General features: G+C 40.8%; 2 protein-coding genes across 11 annotated transcripts in view; one reads left to right on the top strand and one right to left on the bottom strand.

Annotated features, from left to right (window-relative positions):
• cdkl5 (cyclin-dependent kinase-like 5) overlaps positions 1–10,316 on the top strand; it is a 118,523-nt gene extending 108,207 nt beyond the window's left edge. For 4 of the 5 annotated variants that reach the window (XM_055644919.1, XM_055644915.1, XM_055644916.1 and 1 more), the window contains 3 exons: positions 1,592–1,714; positions 3,203–3,313; positions 4,221–10,316. In XM_055644919.1, the coding sequence (XP_055500894.1) occupies positions 1,592–1,714; positions 3,203–3,313; positions 4,221–4,607 (621 nt within the window). In that variant the 3' untranslated portion in view covers positions 4,608–10,316. The remainder of the gene's footprint in view (positions 1–1,591; positions 1,715–3,202; positions 3,314–4,220) is intronic. The other variant, XM_055644918.1, reaches the window with a different exon arrangement.
• A 3,406-nt stretch (positions 10,317–13,722) lies between these two features.
• Positions 13,723–27,377, bottom strand: part of rs1a (retinoschisin 1a) — a 51,137-nt gene continuing 37,482 nt past the window's right edge. For 4 of the 6 annotated variants that reach the window (XM_055644909.1, XM_055644911.1, XM_055644910.1 and 1 more), the window contains one exon: positions 14,513–15,356. In XM_055644909.1, the coding sequence (XP_055500884.1) occupies positions 14,897–15,356 (460 nt within the window). In that variant the 3' untranslated portion in view covers positions 14,513–14,896. Of the gene's footprint in view, positions 15,357–27,377 lie in introns of all 6 variants that reach the window. The other 2 variants (XM_055644913.1, XM_055644914.1) reach the window with 1 other exon arrangement.

The raw sequence follows: 27,377 nt of genomic DNA, 5'->3' as shown, positions 1-27,377 counted from the left end.
GCAGACAGGTGAGATTTGGAGTATTGCGTTCAGTTTTGTTCACCGGAGGGAGGTATAGGGACAGGTGATGCATCTCCTTGCAGGGGAAGTTATGTGGTGAAGTGAGGGATGGGTGGGGAGGGATGAGCAAAAATAGTTGCTGAAAGAGAGGTCTCTGCGGAAAGGGCTTGCGACAGCCCTTGCAGGTAAAACAGAGGTTTACCTGCACCTCCTCCAACCTCGTCTATTGCATTTGGTGCTCTCGAAATGGCCTCCTCACCATCAACAAGACCAAGTGGAGACTAGTCAACCATTTAGCTGAACGCTTACTCTCCATCTACCAGGGCTCACTGCTAGCCATTTTAATTTATTTTCCATTCCCATGTCAACCTCATCCATCGCATCCTACACAGCCAAAGTACAAGGCACATTGCAAACTGGAAGAACAGCACCTCATATTTGACTTGGGAAGTTTACAGCTCCCCACTTCTCATCTAACATAGAAACATAGAAATTAGGTGCAGGAGTAGGCCATTCGGCCCTTCGAGCCTGCACCGCCATTCAATATGATCATGGCTGATCATCCAACTCAGTATCCCGTACCTGCCTTCTCTCCATACCCCCTGATCCCCTTAGCCACAAGGGCCACATCTAACTCCCTCTTAAATATAGCCAATGAACTGGCCTCAACTACCCTCTGTGGCAGAGAGTTCCAGAGATTCACCACTCTCTGCGTGAAAAAAGTTCTTCTCATCTCGGTTTTAAAGGATTTCCCCTTTATCCTTAAGCTGTGACCCCTTGTCCTGGACTTCCCTAACATCGGGAACAATCTTCCTGCATCTAGCCTGTCCAACCCCTTAAGAATTTTGTAAGTTTCTATAAGATCCCCTCTCAATCTTCTAAATTCTAGAGAGTATAAACCAAGTCTATCCAGTCTTTCTTCATAAGACAGTCCTGACATCCCAGGAATCAGTCTGGTCATCCCAGGAATCTACCCAGCTTCGCCCCCCCCCCCCCCCATCCCGCACACCTTTTTTTTCCACTCCCCATATTCCTGTCACCCAGTTCTTTTCCCCTCCCCCATCAGCTCATCTCCTACCCAACCCTCCCAACATTTTATTTTATTTATCCCCCCCCCCCCCCCAATCACACCCTTGTTCTCTTCTATCCACTTCTGGTTCTAAATGTCATTAATCATCTGAATTTGCTCCTTATCTGAATTTACCGAAGACTCTCCTTTCGCAAACTTCTCTCTAATCCATCAGTCTGAAAAAAGGACCCAACCCAAAACATTGTCCTTTTTTTTCTCCACAGATGCTGCCTGGCCTGCTAAGTACGACCAGCACATTTTTTTGTTTGTTCTCATGAATTCAAGGAATTTACGTAACTAAGTTGGTACTTTTGTTATTTCAAGGTTGAATCTCCCTAAATGAGTGCAAGTAGACACAACTATAATTGGTGATTTGAATTTGCTACTTTATAAATTGCACTAAAAGAAAAATGTTCTGTATGTACCTAGTGCTTATTGGCAAAATAGGAACTTCAGTCAAAGCACAGAAATATGTGTGTTACAATGTGTGTGCACTTGGTATATTTATATCTTATATTACAGACAGAAAACAACGATGGAGCAAATCCAAGTATCAGAAAATCCCTCTTTCCTCTTTTTAGTGCAAAGAGCCATTTAAAAAATATCTGTTCCTCAAGACAACCTCCTGTAGTCAATCTTCCCATGGTATTCATTTTAAAATACTGTATTCCTAACAAGCTATAATACCTCAGCGCATAACAGCTAGAGCATGCACATATTTGAAATGGATTTAAGCTTGGGTATTCCTCTGTATTCTCATAAATAACACGGGGAATGCAGATAGGAAATTAATTTTTGTGAATAACTGGATACTTTCAATTTTTCGGTGAAAATGAGCTTTATGTTTTTGCTGCCATTGAACTAATAGCATGTCCAAGAATCAAAGTTTCAAATTTGGGAAGCAGTAACAAAAACACAACTGCATGTAATTGGGAAATGCTGAATTATATACGTCTTGGCTATGGTGCTTCTTAGAGAAAAACAATCTGACATTTTTCAAGTCGATTCGTTTCTGACCACTTCACAAATATACCAAAAAATTTAATTTGAAACTAGACCACATACAACGTTGTGCTTTTAACCATGTTCATATTATTGTAGCCTAATGGTTTAGATAGAAATAATGCTTGTTTGCGCAAGATAGCAGACATGTTGCTACTAATCTGTCCCTTGTATAGAAGTTCATTCAATGAAAAACATAGATTTTCTTGAAATATTTGTAGTAGAATACAGACCCATATTTGCTGCCATTGCACCGTAGAGCTGTCATCAATTTTTGAAATCTGCATTTGTGGGCAAATGCACAATTCCAGATAATGGCTATCAAAAATTTCCAAAGCTTGTAGTTTTAAGCTTACGCGACCCAAATTATTTTTTGAAATTGAAATCTGCCATAACTTTAAAACCGTGAAGAGACTTTTTGACCTCTCTCATCAATTTTTGAAATCTGCATTTGTGGGCAAATGAATACTTCAAAATTCCATTGATAATGGCTATCATTAATCCCCTTTATTTTGCGCTTTCAAAAAGCTTGTAGTTTTGAAGCTTGCTCATCCTGTTTTTTACCTTCCAAAGATCCCCTGAGTCCAAATGATGAATCATGTAATCTGAGAAATTTAGAACAGGGTAACTATCTTTATTTGTAATCTAATCAGTTTTGGTTCTGAAGCAATATCTTTTGAGTTTTAGAAAAGATCATCTATTTTTCTGATCTTTTGAGAAAAGGATCAGATTTTCTGATCACTCATCCATAACAAAAATATTTAATTCTATATTACCTTGGAAGAACAAAGTATTGCAAGAACTGAGTTAAGTCTATTTTTGAAATTAGCAGTTTAGATAATGCGATTATAGAAAACAATAAATCTTACAAATAACTCCTCTGATAGGCACCATAGAGGAACATTTTTTGGACAAAGCTATGTAATCTTTCATTCAGTCTAATTTTGACATTCCATCTTGACTTCCGGCTACATACATATTTGCTACATTACCAAAATCCTATTCACTCTGTTTCCAGGCTGTGATCGAGCTAAACTTTAAAGAATGCATGTCATTAGCAAAGTTGAAAGCCAAGAACATGTTCTTATTATGTGCACAGTTTCTGTGGTAATTCAAGCTCTTTGTTCTTAGATGCCTAGCAGTGATGGCCATGATCGGCAGGCATTACAGAAAGCTCTACAGTCTTGTCAAAACAGAGGCAAGGATTGGTCCATGGACAAAATGGTGGATGATCAGTCTCAGGTATTTTTCTCAGGAGTCTTGGACTGTTTCACAGCCAGTGAAATAATTTTGATGTGCAATCACTATTGTTCAGTGAGGTAATTTGAACCTAATGGAATTAGCTTTTGCCGTAAGTTCCAATGCAAATAATTGTTCTCTTCCTAAAAAGTAGTTTTGTGCTAATGTTACTTATTCCGTTCTTAGACCTTTACTTTGCATTGTATTTGGCTTGCTTTCGTATCTGTATTGTGGGTTCTAAAATGACTGCAATGGCCATTGTAGAACTCCACATTTAGAGCAAGAGGTACCTGACAGGATGGGGGAGTGAAATAAAAAGGAGCTGCAGATGCTGGTTTATACCAGAGATAGATGCAAAATGCTGGAGAATGCGTTTCTGGTCAGAATCCTGCTTTGAGGAAGGGTCCCAACTTAAAATGTCGAATGTCCATTTTCTCCAGAGATGCTGCCTGTCCTGTTGAGTTACTCCAGCATTTTGTGTCTATCTTCGGGAGAGTGAATGGGTAGTTTGAGAAGATGTGGTTCTTGTGCATTTAAACTGGGATTATGTCTACTCCCAATGAATGGATTCAAGGCTTTCAATACTATTTCAAATTATTTTTCTCCACTTTGGATCAGGAATCTGTGGGGATGGTGCATCTTTTCAAGGTGGCTTTGAAAATATTTTTGAATCTTCTTCTGTTCATTGGATATTCGCCTCATATGACAGTTCTTGGAGTAGAATGCCTGTTTCAGAAATCTGCTGTCAGCATGTGAACTGACTGAGTGTAATTATTGCCTCAGTGATGGACTGTTTGGTTGTCTCTTAACTATGCCACATTGCAGCTACTTTGTAGGCCATAATTTTATGCTTGGTGGAAAAAATGTTGGGTTAGTTATTCATCAACGTGTTTTTTTTAATCTTCAACAGAAACACCCCTTGAAATCTCTGCGAAAGTTCTTGCAGCTCCCAACTTCATTAAGTCACTCTACTTCCTCAGACGTGCGATTTCAAGCTTTGCCAAGTCAGCCAGCCAAATCGACTCGCAGTGAGGGTCGCCACCGTGCAACAGGACAGACTCATAACAGCACTATAAGACAAGATTCCCAGGCAAAAACTAGGCCAAATTTCCAACTACCTGGCCAAATGGAGCCAATTTGGCATGTGATACCAAGTGGCAGGACTGGTATTGATGGAGCTATTAACTCTGACCAGATAATCTCCAAGACAAGTCAGAATGGTCATTCTATACATATAACTAGAACAGCACGTCCCAGAATGCCAAATCTCAATGATTTAAAAGAAACAGCACTGTAGTTCTTGTTCCAAAAAAAAGGTGCATAGTATTATTTTAGATGAATAATCTGTAATAAAGTAAAAATACTCCCAACCAATGTACCAGTGATGAGCAGAATTATTTTAAATTGAAGTTTTTCAAGAAACTACTAATCAGCTGTGTAAAAATGATGTGTATATAATGATTTCTAACAATGCTCATAATTCATATGGTGTTGCAATTATTGGGTATCAGTTAAACAATTTGTAGTTATAGCAAATATATTTGTATATTATTGGGGAGAAATTATTGGAGAATATCTTGGGATCCATGTTTTCACAAGAGCACAATATTACAATGTACTAATGTACAGTTTATTCACAAGCTGCTGATGTTTCCTGGCATTTGGTACTTATTCTTCCTCATAACAATCATCACTTGCATTATATTTCAGCATATGGATAGTGGCATTTCAGCAAATATACTAGTAATTATATTTGGTGTGCGCAATTAGCAGCTTGTCAAAGTTTGATAAAAGGATTTTATTTTTGGTATGTAATTTAAAATCTATACAAAGTACTTTATGAAAATGATATATAGAATTAACTCAAATTACATTGTTCCAAATTGCAGTTTCATAAACTGAAAATGCAAAACTAACACCATTTCAACCAATGATGTGTTACAGATGATTGAGCCTATTATTTTGCAGATTATGCAACTGAGATGATATTTTCATTCATTTAGATTACAGTTAAAAAGCTTCAATCCATTTGGCTTGAACCAGGTGAATAAAACTCTTCTGGATGAAGGTTTTAATTTTTACATTTTGTGCTTAACAGTGAACTACATATATATTGTATATAACATTTTAAAAATCATGCATAAGATGCAATGATTATCTAAATTGCAAGAATCCAGCTGGAATCAATTTCACCACATCCCTATCTCTAGATTTGGGGTCATGGATGGAAAAAAAATGTTACAGTGAAAAGATTGCAACTTTTTAAAAGAAATTTTGACTTCTGTTCTTTCCCCACATAAGTTTGTAACGCTCATTTATCTTTACCACTTTGAATTTTGTTGTCTAGTTGACGATGGGAAGTGCGAAAACATGCTTTGGCACTGCCCATCGTCAAATAATTGATTCTTGATTATGTAACAGTGCAGTAATATATATTTTGTTTCCTCATGTGGATGTAATTACATTATCATTGCATATTTTGGTTACTTGAGTGTCACTGTGTTCTGTTGATGACGGTCTTGGATAATTTTATTCGGTCATGTGCCAGAACAAAATTACATAACGTTTCCAGTAGTACATTTCGCTTTGTTGATTATTACTGTGCTACCAAAAGGATAAAATGTTAAGTGCTCATCTTCCCTCTATTCAGTATGGGCTTCTTTCATCTGAGGTTTTCTGTGGAGTTCATGGGAATATAATTTCTACAAACAGTTTCTTACTGCTTGGTAGTTTTTCAGTATCATGCTGATTCTGATCATTATGCTTTCTTACTGGTTGACCAATAAGTAACTTTTATGGTGGAGATGTGATGCTTCACCAAAGTATAAAAATGTCGAGTGAACTGTGGTGGAAATGGATGACAAGCCCAGCAGGCTTCAATCCACACTCGATAAAAGCTTGTGGCCGTACCTGGCATGAAACGTTTAGTATCAAAATTGTACATTTTATAGTTTGTAATTGTCCTTTAAATTGATCATGCTAGAGATTATGTTCTCTTATGTGGGAACATCCAAGATATCCATGTTATTTTTCATGTTAAACATCTACATTTTTTTTGGTTCATGTTTTATCCAGTGCTTGCTGTTTTTCATTGTTGAACTCTTGTACAGTGATTCTATGGACAAAAAGTGTTTTGGTAGAAAGCGATGGGTAAATGGATCAACCAAAAGCAAAATGCATGCTGGAAATTTGAAATTAAAGCAAAAAATGGTTGATATAAGCAATGGATCAGTTCTGATAATGGGTCATGGCAAGTGTTAATATTCTTTTTCTTTTTAAGATCCTGCTTGATGAGCTAAATATTTTCAGTGTTTCCTGAAAATAAAATGTTGGTCTTGCACAATATTTCACATTGGCATCAGTTTTTCAAAAAGAGAAATAGCACCAGTCCATATAACCATATAACCACAGTCATCCAAAAATAGCAGTTCAGGAGGAAATTATCAAAGTTCTCTTCTGTAATTTTCACAAGATCATATTCTGATCTTAGGCAGAATTTAACAATTTACATTTCACATTTTTTCAGTTTAAAATATTCTGCTTGCCTTTAAATGTGAATATAAACACAGTCCAAGGTATATGTATAAAAAAACTGCACAGGAACAAGCTTCTTGGCCCACAGTGCGATGATAATGCTGCCAGTTTAAACGAATCCCATCTGTTTCCTAATGGTACAGATCTTTCTATTCACTGTCTGCTCATGTGTCTGTCTTCATGCCTCATATAAGTTGCTATCATATCTGTTTCCACCATCTCTGCTGGCAATGCATTCCAGGCACCTACCACTCTGTGTAGATAAAATAGAATTGCCTGGAAATTCTAAACTTTTAAACTTTCCCTCTCTCACCTTAAACCTAATTTCCATAATATATTACGTTTCCTTGTAGTCAAGTCTCCAATCTAGGCAAGATCCTGGTGAACCTCTTCTGCACCGTGTCCAAAGCCTCCATGTCCTTACAATAGTGTGATGACCTGCACTGCATATAGTACTCCAAATCTTTATACAGCTGCAATGTGACTTGTCAACTTGAATACTCAATTCTCTGATTGATCAAGGCAAGCACTTATAGGGAGATATAAACATGCACTCTAAGATCCATTTCTGTACATCAATGCTCCTTTGGGTCCTGCTATTTCCAGTATAGTTTTCCCCATCAATTCACTTCCCAAAGTGCATCACCTCTTGTCCATTAAACTTCTTCTACCATTTCTCTGCCCAAATTTCCAACTGATCAACACCCTTTTGTATTCTTTGATAACCTTTCTTGCTATCCACAACTCCAACAACTTCCCATGTCATCTGCAGACCTATTTATCAGATCACACATTTTCATCCAAATAATTCATGTTGTACAAACAACAGACGTCCTACACTTATCTTTGCGGCACACCACTGGTCACAGAACACTAGCCAAAAAAAAATCTACCACTGTCGTGTCTTCTGTGACCAAACCAATTTTGTTTCAAATTACCCAACTCACTGTATACATAGGTAGACTCAAAATGCTGGAATAACTCAGCGGGACAGGCAGCATCTCTGGAGATAAGGAATGGGTGACGTTTCAGATCGAGACCCTTCTACAGACTTCACTATATATTCCCATTGCTTCTTTTATTTCCTGAATTCATAAAATGCTGGAAACATGTCAAATTTCCACTGGTCCACGAGGTCAGTTAGCTTGCAAACATTTTTTTTTAAGGGCACATTGCCCTTATGTAAAATGTCTATGCAGCTGAAAGATCAAGCATTTGTATTAATAGAAGTAGCACAAAAACAAAAGCTTTAATACAGTTGAGATACCTGTTGAACTAAAACCAATGTTTACAACTTGGGATCATGCATATGCACACTTGAGATCATAGATTTCATTGTTTAGTCATGATGAATAACAAGATGATCAAAAAGCATAATATAATTCCTGAACTCGTCCATTGGTAAGAAGTGATAATTCATCAATAAGCCTAAATAATTACCAAACTTTAAACAAATGAACAAATATGGATTCCTGTCAAAAGTAAACATTGTCAGAACCAATTGCATTACCATCCTTTTTTTAAGAAATTACTAATAGTGATATGCCATATTAATCAAAGGAAATTAATTGCGAATGAAACTTAATTTTGAATTTAATTTTGATCCTTATCTTGCAATTGGAACTTATCTCAGAATAAAGATTTTTTTTAAATATATATATTTTCAGCTACTTTTAAGTAGTTCAGGTTTAAAATATTTATATTTGTGTTCCAAAGCTTCAGTACAGCAAAACACAAAATTTGCAGCATCACAATTTGCCCAGATATTTTCTTCAAGAAACATGTTTAACTAATCGTTTCACACATGTACTGTTCCTTGAAAATAGTGCCTTGTTGGTTTACAGTTAAATTTGCACAACAGTGCGTGATTTCTTTCAACGGTATCTTGCCTTATTTTTATTTGAAAGATTTCCACAACTTCAGAATCAATATCTTTTCTAGGAAAGATTGATTTGTGATTGTTTTGTGTTTGCCATCAAATAATATGTGGCTTATCAATATTGCTACATATATTTATGTTCTTTTCTGCTCTGTAAGGATTTTTACTTGATTTCTACATGAGTTGGAAAAATAGTCCAGGTTTTCATTGAGCTTAACTTTCACTATTTCTTCTGTGCACAGACCAAGTTAAAATTTAAGAATATATTTTATGTATTAAAAGGTAGGATTTACAGTACAGACATTGTAATTCAAGCATTGAGTGGCTTCTGCCATTCCATTGGTGAAAGGTTCCTGTTCCTTGTGAACAAATGTTTGTACTAATTCACATTTTAAAATATGCTTATTTTAATGTTCTAGACACTATGAATTCTTCAATGTTGGTCTTTTCTAAATAGAACTTAGAAAAATCCAGCGCCTGAATAGGTGTTGCTGTATACAGTTTTTTACAGGTCCTTTTCAGTATTAACCAGATGAGTTACGCAACCAAGATCTCAAACAGTTAAAATATACAATTGACATTTCCTTTGAAATAGATCGCTTTTATACTCTGCAGAATATTAAGTTTAAAAAAAATTATTGTTGCTGTCACATTACAATTTTTTTTACATCTGTTCACTTTTTCATATTAAATGTTATATGGAAAGGTCAGTTTTCAAAGCTAAAACTTAAAAAAAAGTTTTTGCACAAAACAACCAATATGCAGAGATTTTTATGCTACATTTTTAAAACGGCTTTTATACAATAGTAATTGGTGCAGCATTAACCCAGGGTTTAAATAATTCAGCAGAATATAAACCAGCAAGTATAATTAGTGTATATGTACATTTCTGTCTCTGAAAGAATGTGTTCCATGCATGCAGATCCAAGTACTTCTTACCAGATTTGTATGGGTGTACACAAGTGTATTATCTCTTAGACGTTAATAGTACACATGTATAGGGTTAGAAATTGCTACCAGGAGTATGATATTAATAGGGAAAATCAAATAATCATAAATTGCTATTTAATATTTTTTCGTTTAGATAATATCCAGATGTACAAAGAATATGAAAACAAAAGTTGCATTAAGGTGTATATGTAATTCTCTAAAGTGTTTAATGCCTATAGTCACTACTTAAATTATATTTTAGGCAGATTTTTTTTAAAGAAAAACTGCAAATGTTTTCAAGAATTCAGTTATCAGTGAACTCAAAAGTCCTGTATTTGGAATTCTGTATGGCGATGTGCATATATGTCACATAGTCGCATTCTTGTTTGTTTAAGCCGTTGCAGTTATTCCCTTTAAATAATTGGTGCAAGATATAAAACATTTGTAAATTGTTTATATAACATTTATATGTTTGTATATTGAACCTTTATGGTGTGATTCCCATCTGTATGTACAACTATGTTGTAAAATTTAAATCATAATGTTGTCACTGAATATTGGCATGAAATTGGTTAATTTTTACTAAGCACAATGTATTTTTGAATGGAACTTGTAAAACACACCTTTATAAAAATGCAAATTTTTGCACTAAAATATCAAGCATTCCTGTTTTCAATACTGTATATATGTTTAATTTTAATCGTGGGAGTGTGATGTCTACAGATATACAATACAATACAATTTTTATTGTCATTTGAACCTCAAAAGAAGTTCAAACGAAAATTTGGTTTCTGCAGTCATACAACAAGAAAAGAACCAAGACACACAGCCAACATAGTTTACACAAACATCCACCATAGTGAATCTCCTCACTGTGATGGAAGGCAAAGTCTTGTCTTTCCCCTGTGTTCCATTTCTTCTCCCGATGTTAAAGCCCCCAGCGGGCGATGGCAAGTCCCGCGGTCGTTAAGGCCGCGCCGGGTGATGTAAGGCCTCGCTCCGGCTTTTACTGTTGGAGCCCCCGGCGGGCGATGGCTAGTCCCGCGCCGGGCGATGTAAGGCCCCGTTCCGGATCTCATGTTGGAGCCCCCAGCGGGCGATGGCAAGTCCCGCGGCTGTTAAAGCCGTACTTGGCGATGCAAAGCCCCGCTCCAGGTCATTTTCAACCCCGTAACTAGGGCGGGATAAGTTGCCGTTGCGGGAGCTCCGAAAAGCGGTCTCCCACCGGGGAACCGCGAGCTCCCGATGTCACTGTCCACCTGACCTGCGGCTGGAGCCTCCGAGCTCCGGTGTCGGGTCACAGCCGCGCCACTGTAGCTCTCGCTCCGAAGCCGGCCAGCCCCACGATGGTAAGTCCGCAGGCTCCGCGACTGGAGCCCCCAGGTCGTTCTGGTTGGAGGCCGCTCCAAGGTGCTACGCCCCAATGACAACGGAGACCCGACAGGGAAAAGGTCGGGTCACCCGTACAGGGAAGAGATTTAAAAGTTCCGCCCACCCCCCACATATGCTCAGCTAAAAACAATATAAAAACCACAACAAAACTATACATTCTATGGGACAAAAAATTAAAAATAGACAGACGGACTGCAGAGGCCGCTGCAACGTTGGTCGCGCCACCTACGTTGTTGCGTTACAAGAAAAATCTGCCTTCTCTTAGGGTATGTGATGACATAGAATTGACATAAATACTTTAGTTTCCTTTTATCTTATAGTTATAATTATTCGGTAACTGAAAATTTAATTGATATTAACTTCCATTCTTTTTTCTGGTTGAATTGAAGTTTCTATGTTAATTTGTCTGGAAACCAATTCATATCAATTATATATTGCTTATGCAATTTCACATGTGAATAGGCAGCAAAATGCATTTAGAGGGCAAAGATGGCCTTTATAATTTAGGAGTGGTGCAAGAGTGAAAGCACGTGGCAAAGGCGATTGTTGATTTGCATATGCCCCATATAATGCAAATTGATTTTCCATATTAAAGGCAGTAACTATTTAGTGATCAAGCGCAGATACATCTTTGAGGTCTATTCTCAACTGGCCCATCACGCTTTTCATATAAATGCTATACACTTGATCTACTCTAATGCATAATACACTACTGTTTTTTCTTGTTTTTTAATGTACAGTTCCGATCCCAACAAATTGATAAATCAAAGAACTTTTTGTCCGAGAAGGGTTCCGACCCAAAACCTTGCCTGTCTATTCCCTCCCTAAATGCAGCCAGATCTGCTGAGTTCCTCCAGCACTTTTTGCTTTGCTCAAATTCCAGCATCTGCAGTTTCTCCTGTGTCCCTCTTACCAGATCAACCCTGATTCACTGTCGACAATATAGCCTAATGGCACATTGAATAAAATCACAGAAATAATGTGATGTTACGTTGGTGTAATAAGAATCTTATTGGACCATTAATCTAACGACCTGCATGAGCAATACAATACAAAGGGTGAGTTAAAGATTAACCACAACAGTTTTAAAAATTGAATTCCATTGGGTTTTTTTAAGTGAAAATACTAGTTTGGGGGAAAAATGAAGAAGGCATCAGATTGTTGTGAATGACCAATATGTTTGTTAATACCAGTTCCATATTAACATGTGTGATTCCACTATTTCTCAACGTTCCTCAACTATACTAAAAGATCAGGATTGGGCAATGTCACATTTAAAAATTATTCTTGGTCTGTAAATTGTCTTTAAAGAACCTCTAGCAGACATTGATTTTCTATACACATTAGATTATTTGTTGAATAGTGTATTTATTAAATTCAGTAAATTCTGATGTAAATTCTACATCGGAATACCACGAGCAGATCACGCAGACTGCAGAGAACAGTGCCGTAGACATTTCAGATGTGCACTAAAATCTGCTCTGTTGACTGAAAGTTTGAATTTTTAGAGAATGTAGAGGAAGATGTGGATGATGAGCATAAAGTTATAGAAAAAAATGTTAAATGTGTTTAAACAAATATTTTTTTTTGTGACTTAAGCCATGAATTGAAAAAACCTTTTGTCCGAGAAGGGTTCCTTTAGGGAGAGGTGATGGAGCAAATGCCTTACCTAAAACAAAGATGGCTGAAATCACTTCCCCGGATGAAAGATACTGCACAGATAGACAAAGCAGAGGTTGAAGTTCGGTTGGTAATATTTTTAGTCTCACCACCTACCTGCCTGCAAAACATTTTGCCCAAACTGTCTTCCTCATTTTCAATAGTTTAATAACCAATAAATGATTCAAATGAAACTGAATATTTTTTAAATTGCATACTATTTTAAACCTTAAATTATCCGAAAATGGTTTATTGGTTTATTAATATACTTTGGATTTCCCCAAAATGAAAAGATTAATATATTGGTTTATTAATATCATATACTTTTTCCTAATGCACCAGTATATTAATTCTTTGAAAGGCCAAAGTTATCCTGAAGGTTGAAAAGCCAAGGTACTTGACGGTGCGAATCTTCACTTGGACATTAATGATTTGGATGAGGGGATTGAAGGCTTTGTGGCCAAGTTGGTGGATGATACGAAAATAGGTGGAGGGGCAGGAAGTGAGGAGACAGCAGGGACTTTGCAGAAGGACTTGGATAGGTTGGGAGAGTGGACAGAGATGTGGCAGATGGAATGAAAGTAAACATGCAGGTACAGCAGGCAGTGAAGAAAGCAAATGGCATGTTGACCTTCATAGCGATAGGATTTGAGTATAGGATCAAGGAGATCTCACTGCAGTTGTACAGGGCCCTGGTGAGACTGCAGCTGGAGTACTGTTTGGAGTTTTGGTCTGCTAATTTGAGAAAGGACATTCTTGCTATTGAGGGAGTGCAGCGCAGGTTCACCAGATTGATTCCGGGATGGGGAGTGAATCCAGAAATTGGAGTGGCAATGGACTTGGGAGTGCTGGTGCAGGATTCCCAAAAAGTTAATCTTCAAGTCAAATCGGGAGTATAGAAAACAAATGCAATGCTAGCATTTATTTCGAGAAGGCGTGTAGGCCAAAACAGGGATGTAATTCTGAGGCTCTACAAGGCGCTGGTCAGGCTGCATTTGGAATATTGTGAGCAATTTTGGGCAACATATCTGAGGGAAATAAATAAATGATGTGTCTTCCATCTGAGGGCACCTATATCTGAGGGATGTGCTGGCTCTGGAGAGGGTCCAGAAGAGGTTTACAAGAATTATCCCAGGAATGAGTAAGTTAACAGTATGATGAGTGTTTGACAGCACTGGGCCTGTACTTGCTGGAGTTTAGAATGAGGAGTGACCTCACTGAAATGTTCAGAATAGTGAAAGGCTTGGATAGAGTGGATATGGAGAGGATGTTTCCACTAGTGGGAGTCTAGGACAAGAGGTCGAGGCCTCAGAATTAAGGATGTTATTTTAGGAAGGAGATGAGAAAGGTGAATCAAAGGATTTAGTGAAAGGGTGGTGAATCTGTGGAATTCTTTGCCACAGAACGCTGTGGAGGCCAAATCAGTGGATATATTTAAGGCAGAGAGAGATAGATTCTTGATTAGTAGGGGTGTCAGAGGTTATGGTGAGATCGCAGGAGAATGGGGTTAGGAGGGAGAGATAGATCAGCCACGATTGAATGGTGGAGTAGCTTTGATGGACCAAATGGCGTAATTCTGCTCCTATCACCCCTCAGTTTATGACTAGAATAAAATTAGTCAGTAGAAATTAATTTTAATTTGATTGTACAATTTATTACGTACCATAGTAAATGTAACTACACTGGATTAAAACAAGAATAAATAGAAACCATGTTCATTTAATTGTTAATTTTGAGCAAAGTCCATTTTTATCTTAAGAGAATATGCCATTTCTTCTATTTTGTAAATTATATTACTGACATTTGTTCAGGCATTCAAGTAGTTCCATCCTGATAGCAATTCGAACATGCCACCCCAACGGTATCATTCTGATGTATCGAGCTACAATTGGAGGACGCAGGAAATTCTGCACTGAAGACGATCTGTCTGAATTTCCATAAAACACCTAGGGGGGAGGGAAAAAATAATCCTATAAAGTTGAACTAAAACAATAAAACAAAGCTTTCTAGCATGAGTGATACACCTTCCAGGAGAACTCTCTGGTAAACAAGTACCCAGTCAGTGAACCTTGTTTCCTTGTCATCTGTAATGTTAGTACTTCTAAGTGGTAAGGGGATAACAGTGATTGTCATCAGCAACCATGGTTTGTTTCATTTATATCACCTTTTAATATAGAACATTCCAAAATGCATCAAAGGATCAAAAAAGGCATATTTAAAGTGCCTTGAAAGGAATTTGAAAAGTTTGGGGAAGATACGCCAAAGCAGAAGGCTTGATAGCTGATAATAGAGCATTCAACAACAAAAACTTGAAGAAGCATAGGTATGGCAGATTTGTAGAGCTGGAGGAAAATAAGGAGCAAGTGACAGGAGAAATTAAGGGATTTGATAATGGTGAGGTTATTAAAGTGAAGTTTATCCCCTGGTGTATTCCTAGATGATGTTCCAGTACTTACTCGACTGTTTCCTGTCTGATCTTTATAGTAAACCCAGTTGAAGCTTTCATCAGATCTATACTGTATGCTGTACTTGGTCATCCATTCATCAGCATCACATCGTCCTTGTGTAATGATCCCAGAAATAACTTTGATTTTTTTAAGGTCAATCTGAAGCCATTGTTGCGTGTCCTGGTACCTTGATAACCATGCACACCTGTAACATTGAAGAAGAATGGTAAATAATGAAATCTATGGGAGAAAAATATATATTGAAGGATAGGACAACGCCAGGCAAGTGGATATATTTTTTTGACTAGCAGATGTTTGTACAAAGACCAAGCAGCAGACATAATGGTTTGGAATCTATATTACTAAAAGTAAGATCTTGACCGCTTTTGACTCACTGCGATTTGATGTCCGAGAGGACGCCACAACTTACGGCCGTCATTATTGGCCAGCTCGCTCAGAGTGCCCCTCTGCTGGACTGGACTAGAGGATTTTTCCCATCGATGAAACATCATAGAGATATTAATGTTTTTTAAAAATGTGCCAGTCTCTCTGCTGCCCCTGCTGGTGGGAGGGGCGAGGGACTATAAAACCCGGAAGTGGTGTGCCTCACTCGGTCTCTGCAAGATGGAGGAAGCGAGAGGGTCACGTATCTATGAGCTCTGAATAACACTGAACACATGTCAACTCAACCGTGAGTGCCCTTAATGTGGTTTGAAAATGAAAATATGGTTGGTTTGAAGTAAAAAGGCACTGCCTGCAAATGGTTGCTTGGGGGGTTTGGGTTGAAGTAAAAAGGCACTGCAAATGGTTGTTTGGGGGTTTTGGGTTGAATTAAAAGGCACTGCAAATGATTGTTTGTCTAAAGGTGATAACGTCCTGTTTGCACTGTATATTGATTTTAGATAAAACGCTACCACTTACGGCTGTGATTTTTGGCCATCCTACTCAGTCCTCCTCCGCTCATCAGATGCAGAGGATTCTTCCCATCAATGAAAAATAAAAGTGTTATTAGCGTTTAAAAAATGTTAAGAATCTCTCTCCTGCCCATCACGCCATGAAGGCCACACCTTTTCCGGTGGGAGTGGGAGGGATTATAAAATCTGGAAGTGTGGGTGTGGCTCAGTCTCTGCATGATAGGGGAGGGAGAAGTCACGACTGTCTGAGCTGCGAATCAACTGAACACAATGAATGTGTACTGAACTGTGAGTGTGCTGTTTTGTGTGGTTTTATGGTGGTTTCACCCTGCTTGAAATGGCATGAAACTGCATTTGAATGTGGTGGCCTTGCACCCTGCATAAAAACATAGAAAATAGGTGCAGGAGTAGGCCATTCGGCCCTTCGAGCCTGCACCGCCATTCAATATTATCATGGCTGATCATCCAACTCAGTATCCTGTACCTGCCTTCTCTCCATACACCCTGATCCCTTTAGCCACAAGGGCCACATCTAACTCCTTCTTAAATATATCCAATGAACTGGCCTCAATTACCTTCTGTGGCAGAGAATTACAGATATTCACCACTCTCTGTGTGAAAAATGTTTTTCTCATCTCGGTCCTAAAAGATTTCCCCCTTATCCTTGAACTGTGACCCCTTGTTCTGGACTTCCCCAACATCGGGAACAATCTTTCTGCATCTAGCCTGTCCAACCCCTTAAGAATTTTGTAAGTCTCTATAAGATCCCCCCTCAATCTTCTAAATTCTAGCGAGTACAAACCGAGTCTATCCAGTCTTTCTTCATATGAAAGTCCTGACACCCCAGGAATCAGTCTGGTGAACCTTCTCTGTACTCCCTCTATGGCAAGAATGTCTTTCCTCAAATTAGGAGACCAAAACTGTACGCAATACTCCAGGTGTGGTCTCACCAAGAACCAACCTGTACAACTGCAGTAGAACCTCCCTACTATACTCAAATCCTTTTGCTATGAATGCTAACTTTGCCTTCTTCACTGCCTGCTGTACCTGCATGCCTACTTTTAATGACTGGTGTACCATGACACCCAGGTCTCGTTGCATCTCCCCCTTTCCTGATCGGCCACCATTCAGATAATAATCTACTTTACAGTTTTTGCCACCAAAGTGGATAACCTCACATTTATCCACATTACACTGCATCTGCCATGCATTTGCCCACTCACCCAGCCTATCCAAGTCACCTTGCAGTCTCCTAGCATCCTTCTCACAGCTGACATTGCCCCCCAGCTTCGTGTCATCCGCAAACTTTGTAGATGTTGCATTCAATTCCCTCGTCCAAATCATTAATATATATCGTAAATAGCTGGGCTCCCAGAACTGAGCCTTGCGGTACCCCACTAGTCACTGCCTGCCATTGTGAAAAGGACCCGTTTACTCCTACTCTTTGCTTCCTGTCTGCCAGCCAGTTCTCTATCCACATCAATACTGAACCAATACCGTGTGCTTTAAGTTTGTATACTAATCTGTTATGTGGGACCTTGTCGAAAGCCTTCTGAAAGTCCAGATATAACACATCCACTGGTTCTCCCTTATCCACTCTACTAGTTACATCCTCGAAAAATTCCATAAGATTCGTCAGACATGATTTACCCTTCATAAATCCATGCTGACTTCCTTAAGTACTCTGGGATGCAGCCTATCTGGCCCTGGGGATTTATCGGCCTTTAATCCATTCAATTTACCTAACACCACTTCCCGGCTAACCTGGATTTCACTCAGTTCCTCCATCTCATTTGACCCCCGGTCCCCTGCTATTTCCGGCAGATTATTTATGTCTTCCTTAGTGAAGCCAGAACCAAAGTAGTTATTCAATTGGTCTGACATGTCCTTGTTCCCCATGATCCATTCACCCATTTCTGACTGCAAGGGACCTACATTTGTTTTAACTAATCTTTTTCTCTTCGCATATCTATAAAAGCTTTTGCAGTCAGTTTTTATGTTCCCTGCCAGTTTTCTTTCATAATCTATTTTCCCTTTCCTAATTAAGCCCTTTGTCCTCCTCTGCTGGTCTCTGAATTTCTCCCAGTCCTCTGGTAGGCTGCTTTTTCTGGCTAATTTGTACGCTTCATCTTTTGTTTTGATACTATCCCTGATTTCCCTTGTTATCCATGGATGCACTACTTTCCCTGATTTTTTTTTTTGCCAAACTGGGATGAACAATTGTTGTAGTTCATCCATGCAAACTTTAAATGCCTTCCATTGCATATCCACCGTCAACCCATTAAGAATCAATCGCCAGTCTATCTTGGCCAATTCACGTCTCATACCCTCAAAGTTACCTTTCTTTAAGTTCAGGACCCTTGTTTCTGAATTAATGATGTCACTCTCCATCCTAATGAAGAACTCAACCATATTATGGTCACTCTTGCCCAAGGGGCCACGCACAACAAGACTGCTAACTAACCTTTCCTCATTACTCATTACCCAGTCTAGAATAGCCTGCTCTCTCGTTGGTTCCTCTACATGTTGGTTTAGAAAACTATCCCGCATACATTCCAAGAAATCCTCTTCCTCAGCACCCTTGCCAATTTGATTCACCCAATCTATATGTAGATTGAAGTTATTAGAAGGGTCGAGATGGCCTGTTTCCGTGCTGTAATTGTTACCCATTATAACTGTTTTACCTTTGTTGCACGCATTTCTAATTTCCTGTTTGATGCCATCCCCAACTCCACTACTACCGTTAGGTGGCCTGAACACAACTCGCACTAGCATTTTCTGCCCCTTAGTGTTTCGCAGCTCTACCCATATTGATTCCACATCCTCCAAACTAATGTCCTTCCTTTCTATTGCGTTAATCTGCTCTCTAACCAGCAACGCTACCCCACCTCCTTTCCCTTTCTGTCTATCCCTCCTGAATATTGAATATCCCTGGATGTTCAGCTCCCAGCCTTGGTCACCCTGGAGCCATGTCTCCGTGATCCCAACTATAATCATTAATAGCTATCTGCACATTCAACTCATCCACCTTATTACGAATGCTCCTTGCAATGAGACACAAACCCTTCAGGCTTGTTTTTACAACACTCTTACCCCTTATACTATTATGATGAAAAGTGGCCCTTTTTGATTTTTGCCCTGGATTTGCCGGCCTGCCACTTTTACTTTTCACCTTGCTACCTATTGCTTCTACCCTCATTTTACATCCCTATGTCTCTACGCTCACACATTTAAGAAACCCTTTCCTTTTAACTCCATACTCCACTATCCCATTCGACACCCCACCCCCCTTATTCAGTTTAAAACCATCCTTGAAATGGTATGGAACTACATTTGAATATGGTGTTGTTGCACCCTGCATGAAATGGTATGAAACTGCATTTGAATGTGGTGTTGTTGCACCCTGCATGAAATGATATGAAACTGCATTTGGAATATAGGATAGGAAAATGTCCTTGCACCCTGCTTGAAGTGGTAGGAACTGAACCTGGATTTGGTGGCCTTGCACCCTGCTCGAAGAGGTAAGAAACTGCACTTAAATTTGGTGGTCTTGTACCCTGCTTGAAATGGTAGGAAAATGGATTTGAATTTGGTGGCCTTGCACTCGGCTTGAAATGGAATTTCAAGGAATAGCCGTGAGTCAACTGCCAGCCCACCAGCCGTGAGTGAGCTGCCAGCACATCAGGCTTGAGGTACTGAGCTGCCACCCCAAGAATCCATTTGGCCCACAATGTCCATACTAGCCCTCTGGAGATGAGTAGTCCCTGCAGCCAACAACACCCATACCAGCGCTCCAGAAAGCCCCCTCCCCCACTGGAATTGGTGGAGAGGTGGAATATTGCGTCGGGGGACCAGCCCTCCCGTGTGAACATGGGACCCAACGGGTCCCACTTTGTCTAGTATTCTATAAAAGTTAATTGTTCTATGTTTATTTGCCTGCTCAATCAACTGTCACCTACAATACGATTTGGGCTACAACCCTTCACTGACAGGCTGGTGCCCAACTGATTGACCAGGCCCTGCACAAGGCCTTTCTAAACATCAGCAATTCGCTCCAAACTATTTAAGCATCATTTTCAAAAAATAAAATAAATAAACCATATAACAAAAATATCCCACAACAATTTAACATAATTAAATTAACAAATCCAAATTATAATCAATCTTATCGCTTGAGCCCATCCTATCCATCTTTGTGGAAATTAATTGAATTTGGGCTGATTTTGCCATTTTTCATATGATGATTTTCAATAACCACCATTTGTTCTTATTTTTAAAACTGGAATTCAAAATAAACACAAGCCAAAAAAAAACAACCTTACACCAGCATTGCATTGCATTGCATCATCTGCCCATTGTTTTATCATCATTTGAGAAGAACTCAAGATTCAAGAGATTCAAGATTCAAGAGAGTTTTTGTCATGTGATAGGACAATGAAATTCTTGCTTTGCTTCAACACAACAAAACATAGTAGGCATTGACTACAGAACAGATCAGTGTGTCCATATTCCATTGTATAAATATATACACACATGAATAAATAACTGATAAAGTGCAAATAACAGATAATGGGTTATTAATGTTCAGAGTTTTGTCCGAGCCAAGTTTAGTAACCTGATGGCTGTGGGGAAGTAGCTATGACTGAACCTGGTCGTTGCAGTCTTCAGACTCCTGTACCTTTTACCTGAAGGTAGCGGGGTGATGATGTGGGTCCTTAATGATGCTGCCAGTCTTTTTGAGGCAGCGACTGCGGTAGATCCCCTTGATGGAAGGGAGGTCAGAGCCGATGATGGACTGGGCAGTGTTTACTACTTTTTGTAGTTTTTTTCCTCTCCAGGGCGCTCAAGTTGCCGAACCAAGCCACGATGCAACCGGTCAGCATGCTCTCTACTGTGCACCTGTAGAAGTTACAGAGAGTCCTCCTTGACAAACCGACTCTCCGTAATTTACAATGTTCCATTGTTTGAAAAGGGTTCTAAGAGTAAACCTAGCAATTATAGCCCTGTTAGTTTGACTTCAGTGGTGGGCAAATTAATGGAAAAGATACTTAGAGATAATATATATAAGCATCTGGATAAACAGGGTCTGATTAGGAACAGTCAACATGGATTTGTGCCTGGAAGGTCATGTTTGACTAATCTTCTTGAATTTTTTGAAGAGGTTACTAAGGAAATTGACGAGGGTAAAGCAGTGGATGGTGTCTATATGGACTTTAGTAAGGCCTTTGACAAGATTCCTCATGGAAGGTTGGTTAAGAAGGTTCAACTGTTGGGTATAAATGCAGGAGTAGCAAGATGGATTCAACAGTGGCTGAATGGGAGATGCCAGAGGGTAATGGTGGATGGCTGTTTGTCGGGTTGGAGGCAGGTGACTAGTGGGGTGCCTCAGGGATCTGTGTTGGGTCCTTTGTTGTTTGTCATGTACATCAATGATCTGGATGAAGGTGTGGTAAATTGGATTAGTAAGTATGCAGATGATACCAAGATAGGGGGTGTTGTGGATAATGAAGAGGATTTCCAGTTTACAGAGTGATTTAGGCCATTTGGAAGAATGGGCTGAAAGATGGCAGATGGAGTTTAATGCTGATAAATGTGAGGTGTTACACCTTGGCAGGACAAATCAAAATAGGACGTACATGGTAAATGGTAGGGAATTGAAGAATGCAGTTGAACAGAGGGATCTGGGTATAACCGTACATAGTTCCTTGAAGGTGGAATCTCATATAGATAGGGTGGTAAAGAAAGCTTTTGGTATGCTAGCCTTTATAAATCAGAGCATTGAGTATAGAAGCTGGGATGTGATGTTAAAATTGTACAAGGCATTGGTGAGACCAAATCTGGAGTATGGTGTACAATTTTGGTCGCCCAATTATAGGAAGGATGTCAACAAAATAGAGAGAGTACGGAGGAGATTTACTAGAATGTTGCCTGGGTTTCAACAACTAAGTTACAGAGAAAGGTTGAATAAGTTAGGTCTTTATTCTCTGGAGCGCAGAAGGTTAAGGGGGGACTTGATAGAGGTCTTTAAAATGATAAGAGAGGGATAGACAGAGTTGATGTGGACAAGCTTTTCCCTTTGAGAATAGGGAAGATTCAAACAAGAGGACATGACTTCAGAATTAAGGGACAGAAGTTTAGGGGTAACATGAGGGGGAACTTCTTTACTCAGAGAGTGGTAGCGGTGTGGAATGAACTTCCAGTGGAAGTGGTGGAGGCTGGTTCGTTGGTATCATTTAAAAATAAATTGGATAGGCATATGGATGAGAAGGGAATGGAGGGTTATGGTATGAGTGCAGGCAGGTGGGTCTAAGGGAAAAAATAATTGTTCGGCACAGACTTGTAGGGCCGAGATGGCCTGTTTCCGTGCTGTAATTGTTATATGGTAATCTTCTCAGGAAGTAGAGGCGCTGATGTGCTTTCTTAATAATAGCATCAGTGTTCTCGGACCAGGAAAGATCTTCAGAGATGTGCACGCCCAGGAATTTGAAGCTCTTGACCCTTTCAACCATCGACCCGTTGATATAAACAGGACTGTGGGTCCCCATCCTGCTCCTTCCAAAGTCCACAATCAGTTCCTTGATTTTGCTGGTGTTGAGGGCCAGGTTATTGTGCTGGCACCATATGGACAGTTGCTCGATCTCTCTTCTATACTCTGACATCCCCATCAGTGATACGTCCCACAACAGTGGTGTTGTCAGCGAACTTGATGATGGAGTTCACACTATGACCGGCTACGCAGTCATGAGTATAGAGTGAGTACAGCAGGGTTCTGAGCACGCAGCCCTGAGGTGCTCCCGTGCTGATTGTTATCGAGGCTGACACATTTCCACCAATACGAACAGACTGTGGTCTGTGAATGAGAAAGTCGAGGATCCAATTCCAGAGGGGTGCACAGAGACCCAGTTCTGCGAGTTTGGTAACCAGCTTGGAGGGGATGATTGTGTTAAATGTCGAGCTGTAATCAATGAATAACAGCCTGACATATGAGTTTTTGTTGTCCAAGTGGTCCAGAGCAGAGTGGAGGGCCAGCGAGATCGCATCCACCGTTGATCAGTTGTGGCGGTAAGCAAACTGCAGTGGGTCCAGGTTTTTGTCAAGATAGGAGTTGATTTGCTCCATGATCAACCTCTCAAAGCACTTCATCACCACAGGCGTTAGTGCCACTGGTCAATAGTCATTGAGGCACGTCACCTTACTCTTCTTGGGCACTGGTATAATTGATGCCTTTTTAAAGCAGGTGGGGACCTCAGACCTCAGAAGTGAAAGGTTGAAAATGTCCGTAAAAACTCCAGCCAGTTGGTCCGCACAGGTTTTTAGAACACATTTTTAGAACTCATCAAACAAGTCATAAATTGGATATCAACCAATTGACAGAATGAGTATCACTCCAAGGAGGAAAACATTTCAAAGTTACACGGAGAGATCTCAAATGTGGTTGGGGTGAGCCATGTTTCTGTGTCCACAGTTGTCAAGCAAGGATCTGAAACCAGATCCGTAAAGCCCAAGAGGCAGGCAGGTGCAGCCACAAAAGGAAGACAACGCTAAGAGATGAGGCCTTGCTGATTCGGAGAAGTAATAAGGATCATAGAAAGACAAACGAAGTCCTGAAGAAAAAATGTAATGTATGAAATAATTAATTCTAGGTGATATGTTTTTACTTTGGAAGATCACTTCATTTGCTGATTACATAGGTTTAGTGTGTTCAAGGAAATCTTGAAATAGGAATATTCATTGCTGTTTGAACAAGTACAAACTACAGTAAACGCTCATTACAACAGACCATGCGGGGTGGGGAGGGGCAATGGTGTCTGTATATGCTGATTGTCTGCTATAAGTGATTACCGTATAATAGAGCATCATTGTATAAGTAGCAGAAGCATCTGCTGATGTTGATAGTAGCACTTGAAACAAAGAACTCCCTCTGGTCCACCCCCTGCATTAATGCAACACACCTCCCCCCTCACTCCGTTCAAGGCACAAAGTGCAGGTGGAGTTACTCATCTCTTCCTCCTCATCTATTGCAGCCGCTCTCTAGATGTCAGCAGATCTATATCGGATAGATGATGTTACAGGCAATAACAAGGCCATTCTTCAACTCCCCCTCCCACTCTCCGACTCTCTGTTGGGTCTCCTTGGCAACTGGGCATATTCCGTTTGGGGAGGGCTCGACTTCTTTCTGTTAAGTTCCTCCCCTTCCTCAGCTCCCCTGCTGTCTCCCACCCTCCATGTTCATACTGCTGGGGTGTAAGCTACTCAAGAGAAATATGAGGCCCCCCCCCTAAAGTGTTGTTATTATCAGTTAGAAAAGTCGCACGTTGCCCGCTCCATAGATGCTGCTGCACCCGCTGAGTTTCTCCAGCTTTTCTGTGTAACCTTTGATTAATACACACATGGGCACAAAGTGCTGGAGTTCCTCCAATTTGTGCTGGACCTCACTCTGACAATGGAGGAGGCCCAGGTCAGATTGGGAATGGGAGGGGGAGTTAAAGTGCTGAACAACCGGGAAATCAGGTAGGTTAAGATGTTCAGTGAAACGATCACCGAGCCTGTGCTTGGTCTCGTGGATGCTATGCCTGCCTCTTTGTAGGGTACGTCGAACAATCACTGTTCCAGGCATACACTAGCCCTATCCCTAAACTCTACCTCCGCTACATTGACGACTGCATGACGACCCATGCAGAACTCACTGACTTCATCAACTTCTTAACTAATTTCCATCCTGCACTCAAATTCACTTGGACCATCTCCGACATCTCCTTACCATTTCTGGATCTCACCGTCTCCATCACAGGAGACAGACTATTGACCAACATCTACTACAAACCTACTGACTCCTATAGCTCTCTAGACTACAGTTCTTCCCACCCTGCTTCCTGTAAAGGCTATCCCCTACTCACAATTCATCCGTCTACACCGCATCTGCTCACAGGGTGAGGTTTTCCATACTAGATCATCGGAGATGTCCTCTTTAGGAAACGGGGGTTCCCCTCTTCCATTATAGATGAGGCTCTCATTAGGGTCTCCTCGATATCCCGCAGCTCCGCTCTTGCACCCCCTCCCCCCATTCGCAACAAGGACAGTCCCCCTTGTCCTCGCCTTCCACCCCATCAGACGTTGCATACTGCATATAATCCTCCAACATGTTTGCCACCTCCAACGGCATCCCACTACTGGCCACATCTTCCCATCTCCACCCCTCTCTGCTTTCCGCAGAGACCATTCCCTCCCCAACTCCCTGGTCAACTCGTCCCTTCCCACCCAAACCACCACCTCCCCAGGCACTTTTCCCTGCAACCACAGGAGATGCAACACCTGTCTCTTTACCTCCCCCCTCGACTCCTTCTAAGGATCCCGACAGTCTTTTCAGGTGAGGTAGAGTTTCACATGTACCTCCTCCAAACTCATCGACTGTATCTGCTGTTCCAGATGTCAACTTATGTACATCGGCGAGAACAAGCGCAGGCTCGGCGATCGTCTCGCTGAACACCTCCGCTCAGTCCACCTTAACCTACCTGATATTCCGGTTGCTCAGCACTTTTAACTCCCCGTTCCAGGGGCCGCGTAACATTTTTGAAAGTGGGGGGGGGGGGGGGGGGGGGGGGGGGGGGGGGGGGGGGGGGGGAGGCTGAGCGATCGCTGATCGGAGGTACCCAGTGAGGGAGCGGAGCGACCGAGCGAGGGGAGGGTGGCACAATAATGCCTCCAAAAACAGGGGGATAATACAGGCCATCCCCAACGCAAAAAATCGGTCTCTCTCTCTCTCTCCCTCTCCCCCCCTCTCCCTCTCTCTCTTCCCCCTCCCCCTCCCTCTCTCTCTCTCTCTCACTCTCCTCTCTCTCTCTCCCCCTCCCTCTCTCCCTCCCTCTCTCTCTCTCCTCTCTCTCCCTCTCTCCCTCCCTCCCTCTCCCTCTCCCTCCCCCTCCCCTCCCCCTCCCTCTCCCCCCTCCCTCTCCCCCTCCCCCCCCTCTATCTATCTATCTATCTATCTATCTATCTATCTATCTATCTATCTATCTATCTATCTATCTATCTACCTCCCTCTCTCTCCCCCTCTCTCCCTCTCTCCCTCTCTCCCTCTCTCTCTCTCTCCCTCTTTCCCCCTCTCTCTCTCCCCCTCTCTCGGGGCCGGCTCGCTCATTCGCTTGCTATCGGTTCCAACTCTCTCGCTCACTCGGCGGCTAATCTCAGCTCTTTGTTAACTGCCCTAGATCTCGAATGTGATTGGCCGTTGAGCGGAGGGGAGGGAGGGTTTTGGGGGGCAGTCGGTTTCCGTCACGGCTGATCGTAGTTTTGCCACTCTCATTGTGCACTTGTTCTGAGATTCTGGATGTTGGAAGTCCTCAGAAGTTGAGAAAAATACGCCTGCGGACCGGATAATTTCGGGTTATGTTGCATGTCTAGCCAAAAAAGTGGAGGGGCTGCAACTCCCCAGTTCCACGGCCCATGCATTCCCAATCTTACCTTTCTGTCCTGGGCCTCCATTGTCAGAGTGAGGCCCAGCGCAAATTGGAACAGGGCCTCATATTTTGCTTGGGTAGCTTACACCCCAGCGGTATGAACATTGACTCTTCTAACTTCAAATAGCCCTTGCTTTCCCTCTCTCTTCATCCCCTCCCCTTCCCAGTCCTCCCTCCACTGAAGAAGGGTCTCGACCTAAAACATCACCCATTCCTTCTCTCCAGAGATGCTGCCTGTCCCGCTGAGTTACTCCAGCATTTTGTGTTTATCTTCGATTTAAACCAGCATCTGCAGTTATTTCCTACAAATTAAACAAAATTGTCTGCTTGCTGAGAAGTTAAGTAGTGCAGTTCACACTGATTATTCATCCAGTCATCAATTAAATGATGTGGTTGCATAAAGATAGTCGACTGTTTGCATCAAAATAAGTGCTGGTTAATCACACATTAGAATCCTTGTACTTATTTTACCAAGATATCCAATTTAGCTCATGGGAAATTGACCAAGATTACCATCAATTGCGATGACCTCGGGTTGAAAATCTGTGCAATAACAGCTGTGCGGTTTATTTCACAAACTGTTTGAACCATCTTAAGACCCAAACCAATGGGTGCACCCTCTCCACCGAGCAACTAGCAAAGGAATATTATACAGGTTTGTTAAGGCTGTATATAAGAAAAATGCATAGTATGATTTCCAAGTCTTATACCATCTGAAGTTGTTTATTCATAAAAGTAATACATTTTGCAAAACTTCTTGCAGAAATAGTTGGTTTACCATGTTTTAAAACTGTCAATAAAATGAGTGAATGTGATGAGCCAAATTACTGTATTTCATGGTTTTTATTTTCTATT

This window comes from Leucoraja erinacea, chromosome 13 (genome assembly GCF_028641065.1).
Source record: "Leucoraja erinacea ecotype New England chromosome 13, Leri_hhj_1, whole genome shotgun sequence".
Classification (NCBI taxonomy): Eukaryota; Metazoa; Chordata; class Chondrichthyes; order Rajiformes; family Rajidae; genus Leucoraja; species Leucoraja erinaceus.
The sequence above is the reverse complement of the archived record's forward strand: the minus strand, read 5'-3'. Positions and strand labels throughout refer to the sequence as shown.